At 49.4% G+C, this 22,972-nt stretch overlaps 1 protein-coding gene across 1 annotated transcript in view; it reads right to left on the minus strand.

The window, feature by feature from the left end:
• Nucleotides 1-6,653: 6,653 nt before the first annotated feature.
• PELP1 (proline, glutamate and leucine rich protein 1) overlaps nt 6,654-22,972 on the minus strand; it is a 90,787-nt gene continuing 74,468 nt past the window's right edge. The window contains exon 17 of the mRNA XM_063930955.1: nt 6,654-7,771. Coding sequence (XP_063787025.1) covers nt 7,685-7,771 — 87 coding nt within the window. The 3' untranslated portion in view covers nt 6,654-7,684. The remainder of the gene's footprint in view (nt 7,772-22,972) is intronic.

Raw genomic sequence — 22,972 nt, forward strand, 5'->3', positions numbered from 1 at the left:
TCTGTAACCATACACAGGGACAGCATCACATCTCTCTAAACATTCACAGAGACAGTAGTACCTCTCCACTGTCACCATACACAGGGACAGCATCACCTCCCCCTGTAACCCTACACAGGGACAGCATCAACTCTCCCTGTAACCCTACACAGGGACTGCATCAACTCTCCCTGTAACCCTACACAGGGACTGCATCAACTCTCCCTGTAACCCTACACAGGGACTGCATCAACTCTCCCTGTAACCCTACACAGGGACAGCATCATCTCTCCACTGTAACCATACACAGGGACAGCATCATCTCTCCACTGTAACCATACACAGGGACTGCATCATCTCTCCACTGTAACCATACACAGGGACTGCATCACCTTCCCACTGTAACCATACACAGGGACTGCATCATCTCTCCACTGTAACCCTACACAGGGACTGCATCATCTCTCCACTGTAACCCTACACAGGGACAGCATCATCTCTCCACTGTAACCCTACACAGGGACAGCATCATCTCTCCACTGTAACCCTACACAGTGACAGCATCATCTCTCCACTGTAACCCTACACAGGGACTGCATCATCTCTCCACTGTAACCATACACAGGGACTGCATCACCTTCCCACTGTAACCATACACAGGGACAGCATCATCTCTCCACTGTAACCATACACAGGGACAGCATCATCTCTCCACTGTAACCATACACAGGGACAGCATCATCTCTCCACTGTAACCCTACACAGGGACTGCATCATCTCTCTACTGTAACCATACACAGGGACTGCATCACCTCTCCACTGTAACCCTACACAGGGACTGCATCATCTCTCCACTGTAACCCTACACAGGGACAGCATCATCTCTCCACTGTAACCATACACAGGGACAGCATCATCTCTCCACTGTAACCCTACACAGGGACTGCATCACCTTCCCACTGTAACCCTACACAGGGACTGCATCATCTCTCCACTGTAACCATACACAGGGACAGCATCATCTCTCCACTGTAACCCTACACAGGGACAGCATCATCTCTCCACTGTAACCCTACACAGGGACAGCATCATCTCTCCACTGTAACCATACACAGGGACAGCATCATCTCTCCACTGTAACCCTACACAGGGACTGCATCATCTCTCCACTGTAACCCTACACAGGGACAGCATCATCTCTCCACTGTAACCCTACACAGGGACAGCATCATCTCTCCACTGTAACCATACACAGGGACAGCGGCACCTCCCCCAACCCCTGTAAACATACCCAGGGATAGCATCACCTCCCCCACTGTAACCATAGACAGGGACAGCATCACTTCCCCACTGTAACCATACACAGGGACAGCAGCACCTCCCCCACTGTAACCATACACAGGGACAGCGTCACCTCCCCCACTGTAACCATACACAGGGACAGCAGCACCTCCTCTCACTGTAACCATAAACAGGGACAGCATCACCCCCCTCACTGCAACCATACACAGGGACAGCATCACCATACCCCACTGTAACCATACACAGGGACAGCAGCACCTCCTCCCACTGTAACCATACACAGAGACAGCGTCACCTCCCCCACTGTAACCATACACAGGGACAGCATCACCATCACCCCCTCCCCCCCTTACTGCAACCATACACAGGGACTGCGCACCCCCCCCTCACTGTAACCATACACAGGGACAGCAGCACCTCCTCACACTGTAACCATAAACAGGGACAACATCACCCCCTCACTGCAACCATACACAGGGACAGCATCATCATACCCCACTGTAACCATACACAGGGACAGCATCACCGTCACCCCCTCCCCCCATCCCGTAATCATACACAGGGACAGCATCACCTCGCCCACTGTAACCATACACAGGGACAGCATCACCTCACCCACCGTAACCATACACAGGGACAGCACCACTCTGTACCCATACACAAGGACAGCATCACCACCCCACTGTAACCATGCACTGGGATAGCACCACACTCCTCTGTAATTACACACAGGGACAGTATCACCTCCCTACTGTAACCATTCACAGGGACAGCAAAGCAACACTCTGTAACCATACACAGGGACAGCATCACATCTCTCTAAACATTCACAGAGACAGTAGTACCTCTCCACTGTCACCATACACAGGGACAGCATCACCTCCCCCTGTAACCCTACACAGGGACAGCATCAACTCTCCCTGTAACCCTACACAGGGACTGCATCAACTCTCCCTGTAACCCTACACAGGGACTGCATCAACTCTCCCTGTAACCCTACACAGGGACTGCATCAACTCTCCCTGTAACCCTACACAGGGACTGCATCAACTCTCCCTGTAACCCTACACAGGGACTGCATCATCTCTCCACTGTAACCATACACAGGGACAGCATCATCTCTCCACTGTAACCATACACAGGGACTGCATCATCTCTCCACTGTAACCATACACAGGGACAGCATCATCTCTCCACTGTAACCATACACAGGGACTGCATCACCTTCCCACTGTAACCCTACACAGGGACAGCATCATCTCTCCACTGTAACCCTACACAGGGACAGCATCATCTCTCCACTGTAACCATACACAGGGACAGCATCATCTCTCCACTGTAACCCTACACAGGGACTGCATCATCTCTCCACTGTAACCATACACAGGGACAGCATCACCTCCCCCTGTAACCCTACACAGGGACTGCATCATCTCTCCACTGTAACCCTACACAGGGACAGCATCATCTCTCCACTGTAACCCTACACAGGGACAGCATCATCTCTCCACTGTAACCATACACAGGGACAGCATCATCTCTCCACTGTAACCATACACAGGGACTGCATCACCTTCCCACTGTAACCCTACACAGGGACTGCATCACCTTCCCACTGTAACCCTACACAGGGACTGCATCATCTCTCCACTGTAACCATACACAGGGACTGCATCACCTTCCCACTGTAACCCTACACAGGGACAGCATCATCTCTCCACTGTAACCATACACAGGGACAGCATCAACTCTCCACTGTAACCCTACACAGGGACAGCATCATCTCTCCACTGTAACCATACACAGGGACAGCATCATCTCTCCACTGTAACCATACACAGGGACAGCATCATCTCTCCACTGTAACCCTACACAGGGACAGCATCATCTCTCCACTGTAACCATACACAGGGACAGCATCATCTCTCCACTGTAACCATACACAGGGACAGCATCATCTCTCCACTGTAACCCTACACAGGGACAGCATCACCCCCTCCCCCTGTAACCCTACACAGGGACAGCATCATCTCTCCACTGTAACCATACACAGGGACTGCATCATCTCTCCACTGTAACCCTACACAGGGACAGCATCATCTCTCCACTGTAACCATACACAGGGACAGCATCATCTCTCCACTGTAACCCTACACAGGGACTGCATCACCTTCCCACTGTAACCCTACACAGGGACAGCATCATCTCTCCACTGTAACCCTACACAGGGACTGCATCATCTCTCCACTGTAACCATACACAGGGACAGCATCATCTCTCCACTGTAACCCTACACAGGGACAGCATCACCTCCCCCTGTAACCCTAAACAGGGACTGCATCATCTCTCCACTGTAACCATACACAGGGACAGCATCATCTCTCCACTGTAACCCTACACAGGGACTGCATCACCTTCCCACTGTAACCATACACAGGGACTGCATCATCTCTCCACTGTAACCATACACAGGGACAGCATCATCTCTCCACTGTAACCATACACAGGGACAGCATCATCTCTCCACTGTAACCCTACACAGGGACTGCATCATCTCTCCACTGTAACCCTACACAGGGACAGCATCATCTCTCCACTGTAACCCTACACAGGGACAGCATCATCTCTCCACTGTAACCCTACACAGGGACAGCATCATCTCTCCACTGTAACCCTACACAGGGACTGCATCATCTCTCCACTGTAACCCTACACAGGGACAGCATCATCTCTCCACTGTAACCATACACAGGGACAGCATCATCTCTCCACTGTAACCCTACACAGGGACAGCATCAACTCTCCACTGTAACCCTACACAGGGACAGCATCATCTCTCCACTGTAACCCTACACAGGGACAGCATCATCTCTCCACTGTAACCCTACACAGGGACAGCATCAACTCTCCACTGTAACCCTACACAGGGACAGCATCATCTCTCCACTGTAACCCTACACAGGGACAGCATCATCTCTCCACTGTAACCATACACAGGGACAGCATCAACTCTCCACTGTAACCATACACAGGGACAGCATCATCTCTCCACTGTAACCATACACAGGGACTGCATCATCTCTCCACTGTAACCCTACACAGGGACAGCATCATCTCTCCACTGTAACCCTACACAGGGACAGCATCACCTCCCCCTGTAACCCTACACAGGGACAGCATCATCTCTCCACTGTAACCCTACACAGGGACAGCATCATCTCTCCACTGTAACCATACACAGGGACTGCATCATCTCTCCACTGTAACCATACACAGGGACAGCATGAACTCTCCACTGTAACCCTACACAGGGACAGCATCATCTCTCCACTGTAACCCTACACAGGGACAGCATCATCTCTCCACTGTAACCCTACACAGGGACAGCATCATCTCTCCACTGTAACCATACACAGGGACAGCATCATCTCTCCACTGTAACCCTACACAGGGACTGCATCATCTCTCCACTGTAACCCTACACAGGGACTGCATCATCTCTCCACTGTAACCACACACAGGGCCAGCACCCTACCCCTCTGTAACCATATACACAGGGGCCAACACACATTCCTTCTGTAACCATATATAGGGACAGCAGCACCTCTCCATAGTCACACATAAGGACAGCACCATACCCCTCTGCACCAATACACAAACACACGTGCAGCACAAACATATATTCCCTCTGTAAGCATATACAGAGACAGTACCCAACAAGAACAGGACACCCCACCCCAATCCACCCTCTGTACCCACAACCACCCCCTTCTGTATTAGGCATGTGTGTGCAATCTTGAGGGTGAGCAGAGTACTGTACACAACAGCGGTTCCTGTGTAGGCAGTGACCAGTCAGGTACCGTCACCAGGCTCTGTGGTTTATTTGTGCATGTGAAGCCGTACTCACTGTTACAGATATTGGTTCAGCAATGGAGCAGAGCAGGGGTGCAGACAGCTCGCTGGTAACTGTCCTCTCTCAGAGTAGCGGTGCAGGTCTCTGGAACAGCGGATGAACCAACCTAACTAGTCTCAGAAGCTGAATGGAGGACGTCCGTCCACCACCACCATGTAGCTCATACACAGTTGCAAGATGGCGCCTCACATGCACCAGTAGTGGCCATCTTGGCTAGGGAATGAAGTGGGGAGGTGATGCTGTAGCACACTCCACTTTCAACATTCTGTAACCATCTCCTCTCTAAACGTACACAGGGTTACCCCTTCATAAAACAGGGACAGCAGCCCTCTACACCCACACACAGGGACTGTGCCAACATACAGGGAACACAGAGAAACGTCTCAATCTCATAAAGATGGAGTTTGTTTTAAATAGAACTCAGCAACACTGAGGAGGGTTAGGCTGTGGGGGAAGGGATAGGCTTGGATACAGGAAGGGAGGGTTAGGGGGGCATTGGGGGAAGGTAAGTATACTTACCTTCCCCGTCAGGATTCATACCGTCAGGAAACCACGGTTGGTATTCTGACCACCGGCATTAAAAACCCAACCCCTCCTACCACCACCCCCATCTTCCAGTCTCCACACACAACCATCTAACATACCAACACCAACCTGTCTCCTCACAAAACCATGTGCCACACAGTACCACCCTATTCCCAAGCACAACACTCCCTTCTCCTACCACTCCATCTCCTCACACAATGTTGTGCCATACTACCACTGCCCCGTCTCCTTACACAACCATCTGCCATATGCCACCACATCTCCTCACACAACCACCTGTCATACAATACCACCACCCATCTCCTCACACAACCATTTGCCATACTACCACTGCCCTATCTCCTTACACAACCATCTGCCATACAGTACAACCCCGTCTCCTCTCACAAACATCTGCCATATAATACCACTACATCCCCTCACACAACCACCTACCATACAATACCACAACCCATATCTCCTCATCCAACCACCTATCATACAGAACCACCACCACCCACGTCTCCTCTCACAACCATGTGCTATACGGTACCACCATCACCTTGTCTCCTCACACATCCATCTGCCATACCACTCCCCCATCTATTCACACAATCATCTTCCCCAAATCATCCCATCATATCTGCTCACACAACCATCTGCCAAACCATCCCATCATATATCTCCTCACAGAATCGTCTCCCATACCACCCCCCCCATCTGTCATCAGATATCTCCCACACCAATATTACCCAATTCCCTCAAACATTCACACAATGCTCATATCATCACACTATTCCCTCAGACAAACCTCTACATACCATATACACCACCCAGTCTCATGAAAATGAATTACTCCCAGCCCCCCAACCCCAAAGGAGAAAAGAAAAAAAAAAAAAATCTCCACGGCGATCAGTGAATAATTAGACTACTCTGCCAAATACCAATTTTATTGTGAAAATAGTCACCAAAACAAAAATATCAGACATCATCATCATCACATGCGAGTATGTAACACTTGGGACACATGCGTGTGCCCAGAGCAGCCACTTATTATTGGCTTGTGGAAACCGTATTATGGGGAGGTAATATACCGTCATGTAGCATGGTATACACAACGAGCAACAGTCAGGGCATTGTGTGACTTCTCACAAACAATGCCGCCGGTACTTTGATATGACCGTTGGGTAACCGAAGCTCAAGAGGGTAGGCAGCCATTTTGTGCACCTGCAGTATGCATGTGAGTGTTGCCTAGCAACTTATTAAACACTAGTGACATCACCAAGCCTTGAGGACCTAATAGGACTGGTTGAAGGCTGCTTAACCCATTTTGGCCCAGGTGGGTAGTTTCCTACCCATTTTTCGAGATTTTTTGCAATATAATGATAAAATATTGAAACGCTGGGTAGAAAACTGCTGGTTAAGACTCCCAAATTGCTGTCAGTGGGTGGTTTTTTTAAAAATTTTTTAAGCATTACCAGTCACCTAAACTAGCTGATGCATATGATGTGCTTGTTGAAGTGCTACAATTTGTGTGGCAGGGACAGGCGAATCAGTGCATTACAATATAAGGTCAAAGATCATATATTCACACAGTACAAGAAAAAAAAAAAAAAAAAAAAAAACAATTCTCCTTCGAAAATTCACACATTTTACCAACAACCAAAAAAACATCTCAAGTTTGGAGCCAAAACTGAAACGAGGAAATGGACTTTTGCTTAAAAAAAAAAAAAAGTGAACTAAATAGTTAAAAAAACCATATGTACGAGAAGGTGGCGGTACACTTTTTCGGCAAAGACTACACGGTAGAAAAGTCCACTGTGGAGAGGTGGAACGCAGTACGTTTTTACGGGACGCGGTCGTGTATTTCTGGAGGGATTGCGTCTCGGTAGAGGGCACTTTTTTTAAATACAAAATGGGTCATGAGAGGAACTGAAGGATCCAGGGCTTTGGGAACGTAGCGGGTCACGTGACAGGTTCCGGGACTTTGTCATCATCCGGAGGACAGTCGTTAAAGTCTGCCAACATGGACTCTGCGTCACGCATTTCTTCCTGTGTTGAGAAAATACCAGGGACAGACATTGAAGGGAGACTGATCTTCACATTTAATCAGGCAGCAAAACACAGCAACTAATGACATATAAACCTAGTGACCGCCTGGGAATGGATAATTGCTCCAAACTGGGGAGATTTTGTAAAAAATAAACACAAATTATTTTAAATGAACTCCACCTAAACAGCAAGCTGACGTTCCATTCCCAAGACTTGTACAGCCAGGAGCCAGTGTTTCTCATACTCAGTCCTCACAGAGCCAGATAATGGAAAACTTGCATTTTTAGTGTAACACGAGGACGGGATTTGAGAAACACCGACATCTGTCCCTAGAGTAAACCTCAACCAATTATCTATTACTTTAACATAGTGGTTCCCAAACGTGATCCTCAGGGATTTGAGAAGCACGGAGGGCCTTCATTCAAGTTTGTTAGCAAACCAAAAAAGCACACCAATGGGCAAAACCATGTGCAGTGCAGGTGGGGCAGATGTAACATGTGCAGAGAGAGTTACATTTGGGTGTGGTGTGTTCAATCTGCAATCTAAATTGCAGTGTAAAGATAAAGCAGCCAGTATTTACCCTGCACAGAAACAGTATAACCCACCCAAATCTAACTCTCTCTGCACATGTTACATCTGCCTCCCCTGCAGTGCAGCATGATTTTGCCAAGGAGTGTGCTATTTTTGGTTTGACAACAAACCGGAATAACCCCCGATTCGGGAATGCTCCTCCCTGCCAATGTCAGCATCCGATGCCTCTACGGGGATAACAATTATTGTAAGTGATGCTCTGGGAAAGCGGATGAAGCTGATTAGATGGCTACGGCTGACGTACCGATCCAATGCACCAGCATCCTCCCTTGCACATTAAAGTTTCACCAAGCTTTTGAAGATGATACATGGCACTGAAAAGTGACCCACCATGCCACGTGTTATCAAGTTAATCAAGCACAAAGTTATGTTAATTTTCACATTATTTTTTAAACAACCCCCACCAAACAAAAAACCACAGGATTTTGATACCTACCGGTAAATCCTTTTCTCCTAGTCCGTAGAGGATGCTGGGGTCCAATTTATGACCACAGGGTATAGATGGTTCCGCTTGAGCCATGGGCACTTTAAGACTTTTCAAGGGTGTGAACTGGCTCCTCCCTCTATGCCCGTCCTCCAGACCTCAGTTATAGGAACTGTGCCCAGGGAGACGGACATTTCGAGGAAAGGATTTACTTTAATACTAGTGGTGAGATTCATACCAGCTCACACCCCAACCATGCCGCACAACATAGAATTCAACATAACACACGCCAACAGGCATGAACCAATTACAGCAACATGCTGAAACTAACACAACATGTGTAACCTAATGAACAAAACTGCAGGTAAAGTACGCACTGGGACGGGCGCCCAGCATCCTCTGCAGACTAAGAGAAAAGGATTTACCGGTAGGTATCAAAATCCTGTTTTCTCATACATCCTAGAGGATGCTGGGGTCCACTTCATGACCATGGGGTTTATACCAAAGCTCCAGTACGGGCGGGAGAGTGCAGATGACCCTGCAGCACCAATTGACCGAACTTGAGATCATCATCGGCCAAAGTGTCAAACTTGTAGAATTTTGCAAATGTGTTTGACCCCAACCAAGTAGCTGCTCGGCAAAGATGTTGCTCGGCAAACTTTGCCGAGACTCCCCGGGCAGCCGCCCAGGATGAGCCCACCTTCCTAGTGGAATGGGCCTTCACCGACGTCGGTAACGGCAATCCAGCCGTAATATGAGCGTGCTGAATCGTACCTCTGGTCCAACGCGCAATAGTCTGCTTGGAAGCAGGACACCCAATCTTGTTGGGAGCATACAGGACAAAGACTCTGTTTTCCGTATTTGAGCTGTTCTAGCGACATAAATCTTCAAAGCCCTAACCACATCTAGAGACTTTGACTCAGTGAACATGTCAGTAACTACTGGCACCACAATAGGTTGGTTTATGTGGAAAGAGGAAACCACCTTTGGAAGAAAATGTTGACGAGTTCTCAACTCTGCCCTATCTTCATGGAAGATCAGGTAAGGGCTCTTATGACACAAGGCCCCCGATTCAGACACCCGCCGTGCTGATGCCAATGCCAAAAGCATCACCACTTTCCAAGTGAGAAACTTCAACTCTATCTCTTGTAGAGGCTCAAACCAATCCGATTGAAGGAACTGCAACACCACATTAAGGTCCTATGGTGCCACTGGAGGCACAAATGGAGGCTGGATGTGCAGAACCCCTTTCACAAAGGTCTGAACCTCTGGTAGAGAGGACAATTGTTTTTTGGAAGAACACCGACAAGGCCAAAATCTGGACCTTGATTTATCCCAATCGTAGGCCCGCCTCCACACCAGCCTGCAGAAAATGGAGAAAACGTCCTAAGTGAAACTCTTCCGTAGGAACCTTCTTGGATTCACACCAAGACACATATTTTCTCCAAATACGGTGGTAATGTTTCGACGTTACTCCTTTCCTGGCCTGAATAAGGGAATACCTTTCGGGCTAGGATCCAGCGCTCAACAGCCATGCAGTCAAACGTAGCCGCGGTAAGTCTTGATACACACACAGCCCCTGCTGCAGCAGGTCCTTGCTAAGAGGAAGAGGCCGAGGATCTTCTATGAGCAACTCCTGAAGATCTGGGTACCAAGTCCTCCTTGGCCAGTCTGGGGCAATGAAGATTGCTCGAACTCTTGTTCTCCTTATGATCCTGAGAACTTTTGGAATCAGTGAAAGTGGAGGGAAGACATACACCGACTGAAAAACCCACTGGGCCACCAGTGCATCCACTGCTATTGCTTGAGGGTCTCTCGACCTGGAACAATATTTCTGAAGCTTCTTGTTGAGACGAGATGCCATCATGTCTACTTGAGGAACTCCCCAAAGACTTGTCACCTCTGCGAAGACTTCGTGGTGGAGGTACCACTCTCCTGGATGGAGATCGTGTCTGCTGAGGAAGTCTGCTTCCCAGTTGTCTACTCCCGGAATGAAAATTGCCGACAGAGCCTTTACATGTCTTTCTGCTCAGAGGAGGATCTTCGTCACCTCTGCCATTGCCGCTCTGCTTTTCATTCCGCCCTGCCTGTTTATGTACGCGACTGCTGTTACATTGTCTGACTGGATCTGCACGGGATGATCTTGAAGAAGATGTACCGCTTGTTGAAGGCCGTTGTAAATGGCTCCCAATTCCAGCACGTTTATGTGAAGGCAGGCTTCCTGACTTGACCATTTTCCTTGGAAGCTTTCCCCCTGAGTGACAGCTCCCCAGCCTCGGAGACTTGCATCCGTGGTTACCAGGAGCCAGTCCTGAATCCCGAATCTGCGTCCCTCTAGCAGTTGAGAGACGTGTATCCACCACAGGAGTGAAATCCTGGCTTTCGACGACAGGATTATCTTTCGGTGCATGTGTAAGTGGGAACCCGACCACTTGTCCAACAGGTCCCACTGGAAAACTCTGGCATGGAACCTGCCAAACTGTATGCCCTCATAGGCCGCTACCATCTTTCCCAACAACCGAATGCACTGATGGATCGACACACTTGTTGGTTTCAATATCTGTTTTACCATTCTCTGGATTTCTAGAGCCTTTTCCACCGGAAGAAAAACTCTCTGAACTTCTGTGTCCAGGATCATCCCGAGAAAAGACAATCTTGTCGTCGGTTCCAACTGTGACTTTGGATAATTTATGATCCAACCGTGTTGTTGGAGTATTGACAGGGAGAGTGTGATGTTTTGTAACAACTGCTCCCTGAATCTCGCCTTTATCAGGTGATCGTCTAGATAAGGAATTATATGGACTCCTTTTTGACGCAGGAGAACCATCATCTCCGCCATCACCTTGGTGAATACCCTCAGCGCCGTGGAGAGACCGAAAGGTAATGTCTGGAATTGGTAATGGCAACCCTGAACCGCGAATCTCAGATAAGCCTGGTGAGAAGGATAAATGGGAACATGCAGGTAAGCATCTTTTATGTCTACAGACACCATGTAGTCCCCCTCCTCCAGACTGAAAATCACTGCCATCAGTGATTCCATTATAAACTTGAACCGTTTCAAGTAGAGATTCAGGTTTTTTAGGTTTAGGATCGGTCTGACCGAGCCGTCCGGCTTCGGAACTACAAAAAGGCTTGAATAAAACCCCTCCCCTTGTTGTGACAAAGGTACCAGGACTATGACCTGATCCTGACAATTTTTGGATTGCCGATGTTACTGCTTCCCTTTCCGGAAGAGAAGCTGGCAAGGTCGATTTGAAAGATCGGCATGGGGGAACGTCTTGAAACTCCAGCTTGTATCCCTGGGACACTATTTGCAACACCCTGGGATCCAGGCCAGACAGAATCCAACCTTGGCTGAACAGTTTGAGACGTGCCCCCACCCGAGCGGCCTACCGCAAAGAAGCCCCAGCGTCATGCTGAAGATTTGGCAGAAGTAGGGGTAGACTTCTGCTCCTGGGAACCTGAAGCTGCTGTGGCCTTTTCACTTTCCCTACCTGCAAAGAAGGGGGAACCTCTCGCTTTTTTGTATTTATTGGCCCGAAAGGACTGCATGCGAGGGTGATATGTCTTTTTTACCGGTGCAGAGGGCAAAATGTCGACTTACCTGCGGTAGCCGCAGAGACTAACGCATCCAGTCCATCGCCAAAAAAGGCCTCACCTTTATATGGGAGAGCCTCCATATTTCTTTTGGAATCTGCATCCGCGTTCCACTGGCAAATCCACAATGCCCGCCGAGCCGATACTGCCATTGTAGTGGCTTGTGAATTTAATAGTCCAATATCTTTCATCACTTCTAGCATGTATGCGGCAGCGTCTTTGATATTCCCTAAACTTAAGGAGTATCTCATCTTTATCAATCGTGTCAATTTCTGATGACACGCTTTCTGACCATTTTTCAATAGCGCGACTCACCCACGCGCAAGCAATTGTGGGCCTGAGCAGAGTACCATTGGCAACATAAATGGATTTCAATGTAGTTTCCATCTTTCGGTCTGCCGGCTCTTTTAGTGAAGCCGTGCCAGATGCAGGGAGAATTACATTCTTTGTCAACCTGGACAGTGCACTGTCTAACACAGGGGGTGACTCCCATTTTTTCCTGTCCTCCATCGGGAAAGGATAAGCTATCTGAATTCTCTTGGGAATACGAAATTTCTTTTCGGGATTCACCCACATCCCTTCAAAGAGAGTATTAAGCTCTTGGGAAGGAGGGAAAGTGACATTAGATTTATTTTCTTTATAGAAATAAGCCTTCTCCTGAGGAACAGCAGTGGCTTCTGTGACTTCCAGAACTTCCCTTATAGCTACAACTATATATTGTATATTTTTGCCAATTTATGATCTATTTCTCTGGAGTCACTATCGTCGACACAAGAATCATTCTCCGTGTCGGTATCAGTATTCACAATATTCGCAAATGGTCTCTTATGTGACCCAGAGGGGTCGCCTGCGGATGAAAGAACAGAACCCTGAAAAATCACATCCTCCACAGATTTTCTCCAGCACTCAGCATGAGATTCAGACTTATCTAATCTCCTATTGATATGATGCATACTATCACGTATTTCTTTCACCCATGCAGGCTCTTGGTGTGCCGGCAGCGCCACCACATTACAACTCTGTGTCCCTAAAATGGTTTCCTCCGGGGAGGAACTCCCTGCCTCTGACATGTCTTACACACGTGCACAACACACACACACAGACACACTGGGACTTATAGGGGACAGACCCACAGTAAAATCTGTCAGAGGGACACAGTTTAGGAGCAGTCAGTTAACAACCCCAGTGCCAGTATCTAATGCCTGTGAACACAGAATGCCCACTGACATGCAGCGCTTTATACACAGTAAAACACACTTGTAAAGCACCAAAAACCGCTCGTGCCCCCCCCTTTACAAGTATCAGGGTGCATAGTCAGAAGTGGAGGAGTACCAGCGTGGTCTCTGCAGCCTGAGGAGAGAAAATGGCGCTGAGCAGTGGTGTGCTGGAAGAAGCTACACTGCCGCAATGGCGCGTTTTTACCTCAGAGACTATGCATAATATTTATTCTTGGGGGGGGTAAGGCTGTGCCTGGGCATCTTATGCCCCCTTTTTGCCAGTTTTTATATAGGTATTTTGCTGCCAGGAGCCCCCCCCCCCAGTGCCTGTGTGTGTGGGCAGCAATGGCACGCTGCGCTCCCGCCGGCCGCGCTGTACCTCAGCCGTCACTTTACTTCATAGAAGATCTGTCTTCTTCTACTCACCTGTCTTTTGGCTCTGTGAGGGGGGGGGGGGGGGGTGACGGCTTGCTGTCAGAGTGAGCATCTAGACACGGCTAGCGCTCAGTACCCTTCAGGAGCTAATGGTGTCCTGTCAGCCAGAAGCAGAGCCATGAAACTCTTCAGGAGGTTGGTTCCTACTTCTCTCCCCTCACTCCCACGATGCAGGGAGCCTGTAGCCAGCAGTTCTCCCTGAAAATAAAAAACCTAACATAAGTCTTTTCAGAGAAGCTCAGTAGAGCTCCCCTAGAGTGCACCCAGTCTGCCTGGGCACATTTCTAAAACTGAGGTCTGGAGGAGGGGCATAGATGGAGGAGCCAGTTCACACCCATTGAAAAGTCTTAAGAGTACCCATGGCTCCTGCGGAACAGTCTATACCCCATGGTCATGAAGTGGACCCCAGCATTCTCTAGGACATATGAGAAAGTAAAATAAATAAGCTACCCTGCAACTCGAGGAGCAAAGCAACACGGTGTAAACTACTTGGCGGCTGATTGGATACAGGAAAGGACGCTTGGAGGCAACTGGCTGTAAGGATATAATTTATCCACTTACCTAGCATGGCCACATCATTTGTGAGCACACCAGGCAGTGACGAAGCGAGCAGTCAGATACAGAGTCCGGCTGCTGGAAGACAATCTTCCTGCAGCCACCAATCACAGACCTCCCGGCCCTTCTCTCTCCCTGCACCCCCGCAGGGTCTGCAGTGCTCCCGATCGATCAGCACAGCAGGACCACCCACCCAGTGTCGCACATAGGAGCAGTAGCCCCGGGAAATGTAAATAACTCCCCACCCCACCATGCACCTGGCAGCGTTTTGGGAAAATAATTCAGCAGTCAAGTAGTTAGAAAAAATAAGAATTTACTCACCGGTAAATAAGAATTTACTCACCGGTAATTCTATTTCTCGTAGTCCGTAGTGGATGCTGGGACTCCGTAAGGACCATGGGGAATAGCGGCTCCGCAGGAGACTGGGCACAACTAAAAGAAAGCTTTAGACTAACTGGTGTGCACTGGCTCCTCCCACTATGACCCTCCTCCAGACTTCAGTTAGGATACTGTGCCCGGAAGAGCCGACACAAGGAGGAAGGATTTTGAATCCCGGGTAAGACTCATACCAGCCACTCCAATCACACCGTATAACTCGTGATACTATACCCAGTTAACAGTATGAACATAACAGAGCCTCTCACCAGATGGCTCAACAATAACCCTTTAGTTAGGCAATAACTATATACACAAGTATTGCAGACAATCCGCACTTGGGATGGGCGCCCAGCATCCACTACGGACTACGAGAAATAGAATTACCGGTGAGTAAATTCTTATTTTCTCTAACGTCCTAAGTGGATGCTGGGACTCCGTAAGGACCATGGGGATTATACCAAAGCTCCCAAACGGGCGGGAGAGTGCGGATGACTCTGCAGCACCGAATGGGCAAACTCTAGGTCCTCCACAGCCAGGGTGTCAAACTTGTAGAATTTAGCAAACGTGTTTGACCCCGACCAAGTAGCTGCTCGGCAAAGTTGTAGAGCCGAGACCCCTTGGGCAGCCGCCCAAGAAGAGCCCACCTTCCTCGTGGAATGGGCTTTCACTGATTTAGGATGCGGCAGTCCAGCCGCAGAATGTGCAAGCTGAATCGTACTACAGATCCAGCGAGCAATAGTCTGCTTTGAAGCAGGTGCACCCAACTTGTTGGGCGCATACAGGATAAATAGCGAGTCAGTCTTTCTGACTCCCGCTGTCCTGGAAAAATACATTTTCAGGGCCCTGACTACGTCCAACAACTTGGAAGCCTCCAAGTCTTTAGTAGCCGCAGGCACCACGATAGGTTGGTTCAGATGAAAGGCTGATACCACCTTAGGGAGAAATTGGGGACAAGTCCTCAATTCTGCCCTATCCATATGGAAAATCAGATAAGGGCTTTTACATGACAAAGCCGCCAATTCTGATACACGCCTGGCCGAAGCCAAGGCCAACAACATGACCACTTTCCACGTGAGATATTTCAATTCCACGGTCTGAAGTGGCTCAAACCAATGTGACTTTTGGAAATCCAACACCACGTTGAGATCCCAAGGTGCCACTGGAGGCACAAAAGGGGGCTGAATATGCAGCACTCTCTTAACAAAAGTTTGAACTTCAGGTAGAGAAGCCAGTTCTCTCTGGAAGAAAATCGATAGAGCCGAAATCTGGACCTTAATGGAACCCAATTTTAGGCCCATAGTCACCCCTGACTGTAGGAAGTGCAGGAAACGGCCCAGCTGAAATTCCTCCGTTGGGGCCTTCCTGGCCTCACACCACGCAACATATTTTCGCCATATGCGGTGATAATGGTTTGCGGTTACTTCTTTCCTAGCTTTAATCAGCGTAGGAATGACTTCCTCCGGAATGCCCTTTTCCTTCAGGATCCGGCGTTCAACCGCCATGCCGTCAAACGCAGCCGCGGTAAGTCTTGGAACATACAGGGCCCCTGCTGCAGCAGGTCCTGTCTGAGCGGCAGAGGCCATGGGTCCTCTGACATCATTTCTTGCAGTTTCGGGTACCAAGCTCTTCTTGGCCAATCCGGAACAATGAGTATAGTTCTTACTCCTCTTCTCCTTATTATCCTCAGTACCTTTGGTATGAGAGGAAGAGGAGGGAACACATAAACCGACCGGTACACCCACGGTGTCACTAGAGCGTCCACAGCTATCGCCTGTGGGTCTCTTGACCTGGCGCAATATCTTTCTAGCTTTTTGTTTAGGCGGGACGCCATCATGTCCACCTGTGGCCGTTCCCAACGGTTTACAATCAGTTGGAAGACTTCTGGATGAAGTCCCCACTCTCCCGGGTGGAGGTCGTGCCTGCTGAGGAAGTCTGCTTCCCAGTTGTCCACTCCCGGAATGAATACTGCTGACAGTGCTAACACGTGATTTTCCGCCCATCGGAGAATCCTTGTGGCTTCTGCCATCGCCATCCTGCTTCTCGTGCCGCCCTGTCGGTTTACATGGGCGACTGCCGTGATGTTGTCTGACTGGATCAGTACCGGCTGATTTTACAGCAGGGGTTTTGCCTGACTTAGGGCATTGTAAATGGCCCTCAGTTCCAGAATATTTATGTGTAGGGAAGTCTCCTGACTTGACCATAGTCCCTGGAAGTTTCTTCCCTGTGTGACTGCCCCCCAACCCCGAAGGCTGGCATCCGTGGTCACCAGGACCCAGTCCTGTATGCCGAATCTTCGGCCCTCTCGAAGATGAGCACTTTGCAGCCACCACAGCAGAGACACCCTGGTCCTTGGAGACAGGGTTATCAGACGATGCATCTGAAGATGTGATCCTGACCACTTGTCCAACAGGTCCCACTGAAAGGTTCTCGCATGGAACCTGCCGAATGGAATTGCTTCGTAGGAAGCTACCATCTTTCCCACGATCCGCGTGCAGTTATGCACCGACACCTGTTTTGGTTTTAGGAGGCCTCTGACTAGAGATGAGAGCTCCTTGGCCTTCTCCTCCGGGAGAAACACTTTTTTCTGTTCTGTGTCCAGAACCATCCCCAGGAACAGTAGACATGTCGTAGGGACCAGCTGTGACTTTGGAATATTTAGAATCCAGCCGTGCTGTTGTAGCACCTCCCGAGATAGTGCTACCCCGACCAACAACTGCTCCCTGGACCTCGCCTTTATCAGGAGATCGTCCAAGTACGGGATAATTAAAACTCCCTTCTTTCGAAGGAGTATCCTCATTTCGGCCATTACCTTGGTAAATACCCTCGGAGCCGTGGATAGACCAAACGGCAACGTCTGGAATTGGTAATGACAATCCTGTACCACAAATATGAGGTACTCCTGGTGAGGATGGTAAATGGGGACATGCAGGTAAGCATCCTTGATGTCCAGTGATACCATGTAATCCCCCTCGTCCAGGCTTGCAATAACCGCCCTGAGCGATTCCATCTTGAACTTGAATTTTTTTATATATGTGTTCAAGGATTTCAAATTTAAAATGGGTCTCACCGAACCGTCCGGTTTCGGCATCACAAACATTGTTGAATAGTAACCCCGTCCTTGTTGAAGTAGGGGCACCTTTACTATCACCTGCTGGGAATACAGCTTGTGAATTGCCTCTAACACTGCCTCCCTGCCTGAGGGAGTTGTTGGCAAGGCAGATTTGAGGAAACGGCGGGGGGGGGGGAGACGTCTCGAATTCCAGCTTGTACCCCAGAGATACTACTTGAAAGATCCAGGGATCCACCCGTGAGCGAGCCCACTGATCGCTGAAATTTTTGAGACGGGCCCCCACCGTACCTGGCTCCGCCTGTGGAGCCCCAGCGTCATGCTGTGGACTTAGAGGAAGCGGGGGAGGACTTTTGCTCCTGGGAACAGGCTGTATGCTGCAGCTTTTTCCCTCTACCTCTGCCTCTGGGCAGAAAGGACGCACCTTTAACCCGCTTGCCCTTATTGGGTCGAAAGGACTGTACCTGATAATACGGTGCTTTCTTTGGCTGTGAGGGAACATGGGGTAAATGCTGACTTCCCAGCTGTTGCTGTGGAAACTAGGTCCGAGAGACCATCCCCGAACAACTCCTCACCCTTATAAGGCAAAACTTCCATGTGCCTTTTAGAATCTGCATCTCCAGTCCACTGCCGAGTCCATAACCCTCTCCTGGCAGAAATGGACATTGCACTTATTTTGGATGCCAGCCGGCAAATATCCCTCTGTGCATCCCTCATGTATAAGACTGCGTCTTTAATATGCTCTACGGTTAGCAATATAGTGTCCCTGTCTAGGGTATCAATATTTTCTGACGGAATCTGACCACGCAGCTGCAGCACTGCACATCCATGCTGACGCAATAGCTGGTCTCCGTATAACACCTGTGTGTGTATATATAGACTTCAGGATAGCCTCCTGCTTTCTATCAGCAGATTCCTTCAGGGCGGCCGTATCCGGAGACGGTAGTGCCACCTTCTTTGACAAGCGTGTGAGCGCTTTATCCACCCTAGGGGATGTTTCCCAATGTTGCCTATCCTCTGGCGGGAAAGGGTACGCCATTAGTAACCTCTTAGAAATTACCATTTTCTTATCGGGGGAAGCCCACGCTTCTTCACACACTTCATTTAATTCCTCAGATGGAGGAAAAACAACTGGTAGTTTTTTCTCTCCAAACATAATACCCTTTTTTGTGGTACCTGGGGTAACATCAGAAATGTGCAACACATTTTTCATTGCCTCAATCATTTAACGTGTGGCCCTATTGGAAGTTACATTTGTCTCATCGTCGTCGACACTGGAGTCGGTATCCGTGTCGACATCTGTGTCTGCCATTTGAGGTAGCGGGCGTTTTAGAGCCCCTGATGGCTTTTGAGACGCCTGGGCAGGCACAGGCTGAGAAGCCGGCTGTCCCATATTTGGTATGTCGTCAAACCTTTTATGCAAGGAGTCGACACTGTCGCGTAATTCCTTCCACAGAACCATCCACTCAGGTGTCGACCCCGCAGGGGGTGACATCACATTTATCGGCATTTGCTCCGCCTCCACATAAGCCTCCTCATCAAACATGTCGACACAGCCGTACCGACACACCGCAAACACACAGGGAATGCTCTGACAGAGGACAGGACCCCACAAAGCCCTTTGGGGAGACAGAGAGAGAGTATGCCAGCACACACCAGAGCGCTATATAACACAGGGATCCCTCTATAAATGAGTGTTTTTTCCCTTATAGCTGCTTATATTATATATATATATATATATATATATATATATATATATATATACTGCGCCTAAATTTAGTGCCCCCCCTCTCTTTTTTACCCTTATGTAGCTTGTCACAATGCAGGGGAGAGCCAGGGAGCGTCCTTCCAGCGGAGCTGTGAGGGAAAAATGGCGCCAGTGTGCTGAGGGAGATAGCCCCGCCCCTTTTCCGGCGGACTTCTCCCGCTTTATCTGGAATTCTGGCAGGGGTATTTTTACACCTATATAGCCTTCCTGACTATATATGGTGTAGATTTGCCAACCAAGGTGTCTTATATTGCCCTCAGGGCGCCCCCCCCCAGCGCCCTGCACCCATCAGTGACCGGAGTGTGAGGTGTGCATGAGGAGCAATGGCGCACAGCTGCAGTGCTGTGCGCTACGTTGTTGAAGACAGAAGTCTTCTGCCGCCTATTTTCCGGAACACTTCTTGCTTCTGGCTCTGTAAGGGGGCCGGCGGCGCGGCTCCGGGAACGAACACCAAGGTCGGGTACTGCGGTCGATCACTCTGGAGCTAATGGTGTCCAGTAGCCTAAGAAGCCCAAACTACCACCAGTTAGGTAGGTTCGCTTCCTCTCCCCTTAGTCCCTCGCTGCAGTGAGTCTGTTGCCAGCAGATCTCACTGTAAAATAAAAAACCTAAAATATACTTTCTTTCTAGGAGCTCAGGAGAGCCCCTAGTGTGCATCCAGCTCAGCCGGGCACAAGATTCTAACTGAAGTCTGGAGGAGGGTCATAGTGGGAGGTGCCAGTGCACACCAGTTAGTCTAAAGCTTTCTTTTAGTTGTGCCCAGTCTCCTGCGGAGCCGCTATTCCCCATGGTCCTTACGGAGTCCCAGCATCCACTTAGGACGTTAGAGAAATTCTATTTCTCGTAGTCCGTAGTGGATGCTGGGTACTCCGTAAGGACCATGGGGAATAGACGGGCTCCGCAGGAGACTGGGCACTCTTTAAAGAAAGATTAGGTACTACATCTGGTGTGCACTGGCTCCTCCCTCTATGCCCCTCCTCCAGACCTCAGTTAGGGAAACTGTGCCCGGAAGAGCTGACATTACTAGGAAAGGATTTGGAATCCAGGGTAAGACTCATACCAGCCACACCAATCACACCGTACAACTCGTGATAACTATACCCAGTTAACAGTATGAACAACAGCTGAGCCTCATTCAACAGATGGCTCAGAACAATAACCCTATAGTTAAGCAATAACTATATACAAGTATTGCAGAAGTCCGCACTTGGGACGGGCTCCCAGCATCCACTACGGACTACGAGAAATAGAATTACCGGTGAGTAAATTCTTATTTTCTCTGACGTCCTAGTGGATGCTGGGTACTCCGTAAGGACCATGGGGATTATACCATAGCTCCCAAACGGGCGGGAGAGTGCGGATGACTCTGCAGCACCGAATGAGCAAACTCAAGGTCCTCCTCAGCCAGGGTTTCAAAACTTGTAGAATTTTGCAAATGTGTTTGATCCCGACCAGGTAGCAGCTCGGCAAAGTTGTAAAGCCAAGACCCCTCGGGCAGCCGCCCAAGAAGAGCCCACCTTCCTCGTGGAATGGGCTTTTACTGATTTAGGATGCGGCAGTCCAGCCGCAGAATCGTGCTACAGATCCAGCGAGCAATAGTCTGCTTAGAAGCAGGAGCACCCAGCTTGTTGGGTGCATGCAGGATAAACAGCGAGTCAGTTTTTCTGACTCTAGCCGTCCTGGAAACATAGATTTTCAGGGCCCGGACTACGTCCAGCAACTTGGAAGCCTCCAAGTCCCGAGTAGCCGCAGGCACCACAATAGGTTGGTTCAAATGAAAGGCTGATACCACCTTAGGGAGAAATTGGGGACGAGTCCTCAATTCTGCCCTGTCCATATGGAAGATCAGATAGGGGCTTTTACATGACAAAGCCGCCAATTCTGACACACGCCTAGCCGAAGCCAAGGCCAAAAGCATGACCACTTTCCACGTGAGATATTTCAACTCCACGGTCTGAAGTGGCTCAAACCAATGTGATTTTAGGAAATCCAACACAACGTTGAGATCCCAAGGTGCCACTGGAGGCACAAAAGGGGGCTGAATATGCAGCACTCCCTTAACAAACGTCTGAACTTCAGGCAGTGAAGCCAGTTCTTTTTGAAAGAAAATAGACAGGGCCGAAATCTGGACTTTTATGGATCCCAATTTTAGGCCCATAGTCACTCCTGACTGTAGGAAGTGCAGAAATCGACCCAGCTGAAATTCCTCTGTTGGGGCCTTCATAGCCTCACACCAAGCAACATATTTTCGCCATATGCGGTGATAATGTTTTGCTGTCACATCCTTCCTAGCTTTTATCAGCGTAGGAATGACTTCAACCGGAATGCCCTTTTCCATCAGGATCCGGCGTTCAACCGCCATGCCGTCAAACGCAGCCGCGGTAAGTCTTGGAACAGACAGGGCCCCTGCTGTAGCAGGTCCTGTCGGAGCGGCAGAGGCCAAGGGTCCTCTGAGATCATTTCTTGTAGTTCCGGGTACCAAGTTCTTCTTGGCCAATCCGGAACGATGAGTATAGTTCTTACTCCTCTCTTTCTTATTATCCTCGGTACCTTTGGTATGAGAGGAAGAGGAGGGAACACATAAACCACGGTGTCACTAGAGCGTCCACAGCTATCGCCTGAGGGTCCCTTGACCTGGCGCAATATCTTTTTAGCTTTTTGTTGAGGCGGGACGCCATCATGTCCACCTGTGGCCTTTCCCAACGATTTACAATCAGCTGGAAGACTTCTGGATGAAGTCCCCACTCTCCCGGGTGGAGGTCGTGCCTGCTGAGGAAGTCTGCTTCCCAGTTATTCACTCCCGGAATGAACACTGCTGACAGTGCTATCACGTGATTCTCCGCCCATCGGAGAATCCTTGTGGCTTCTGCCATTGCCATCCTGCTTCTTGTGCCGCCCTGTCGGTTTACATGGGCGACCGCCGTGATGTTGTCTGACTGAATCAGCACCGGCTGGTTTTGAAGCAGGGGTTTTGCTTGACTTAGGGCATTGTAAATGGCCCTTAGTTCCAGAATATTTATGTGTAGGGAAGTCTCCTGACTCGACCATTGTCCTTGGAAGTTTCTTCCCTGAGTGACTGCCCCCCAACCTCGGAGGCTTGCATCCGTGGTCACCAGGACTCAGTCCTGTATGCCGAATCTGCGGCCCTCGAGAAGATGAGCACTCTGCA

Source organism: Pseudophryne corroboree, chromosome 6 (assembly GCF_028390025.1).
Source record: "Pseudophryne corroboree isolate aPseCor3 chromosome 6, aPseCor3.hap2, whole genome shotgun sequence".
In the NCBI taxonomy this organism is placed as follows: Eukaryota; Metazoa; Chordata; class Amphibia; order Anura; family Myobatrachidae; genus Pseudophryne; species Pseudophryne corroboree.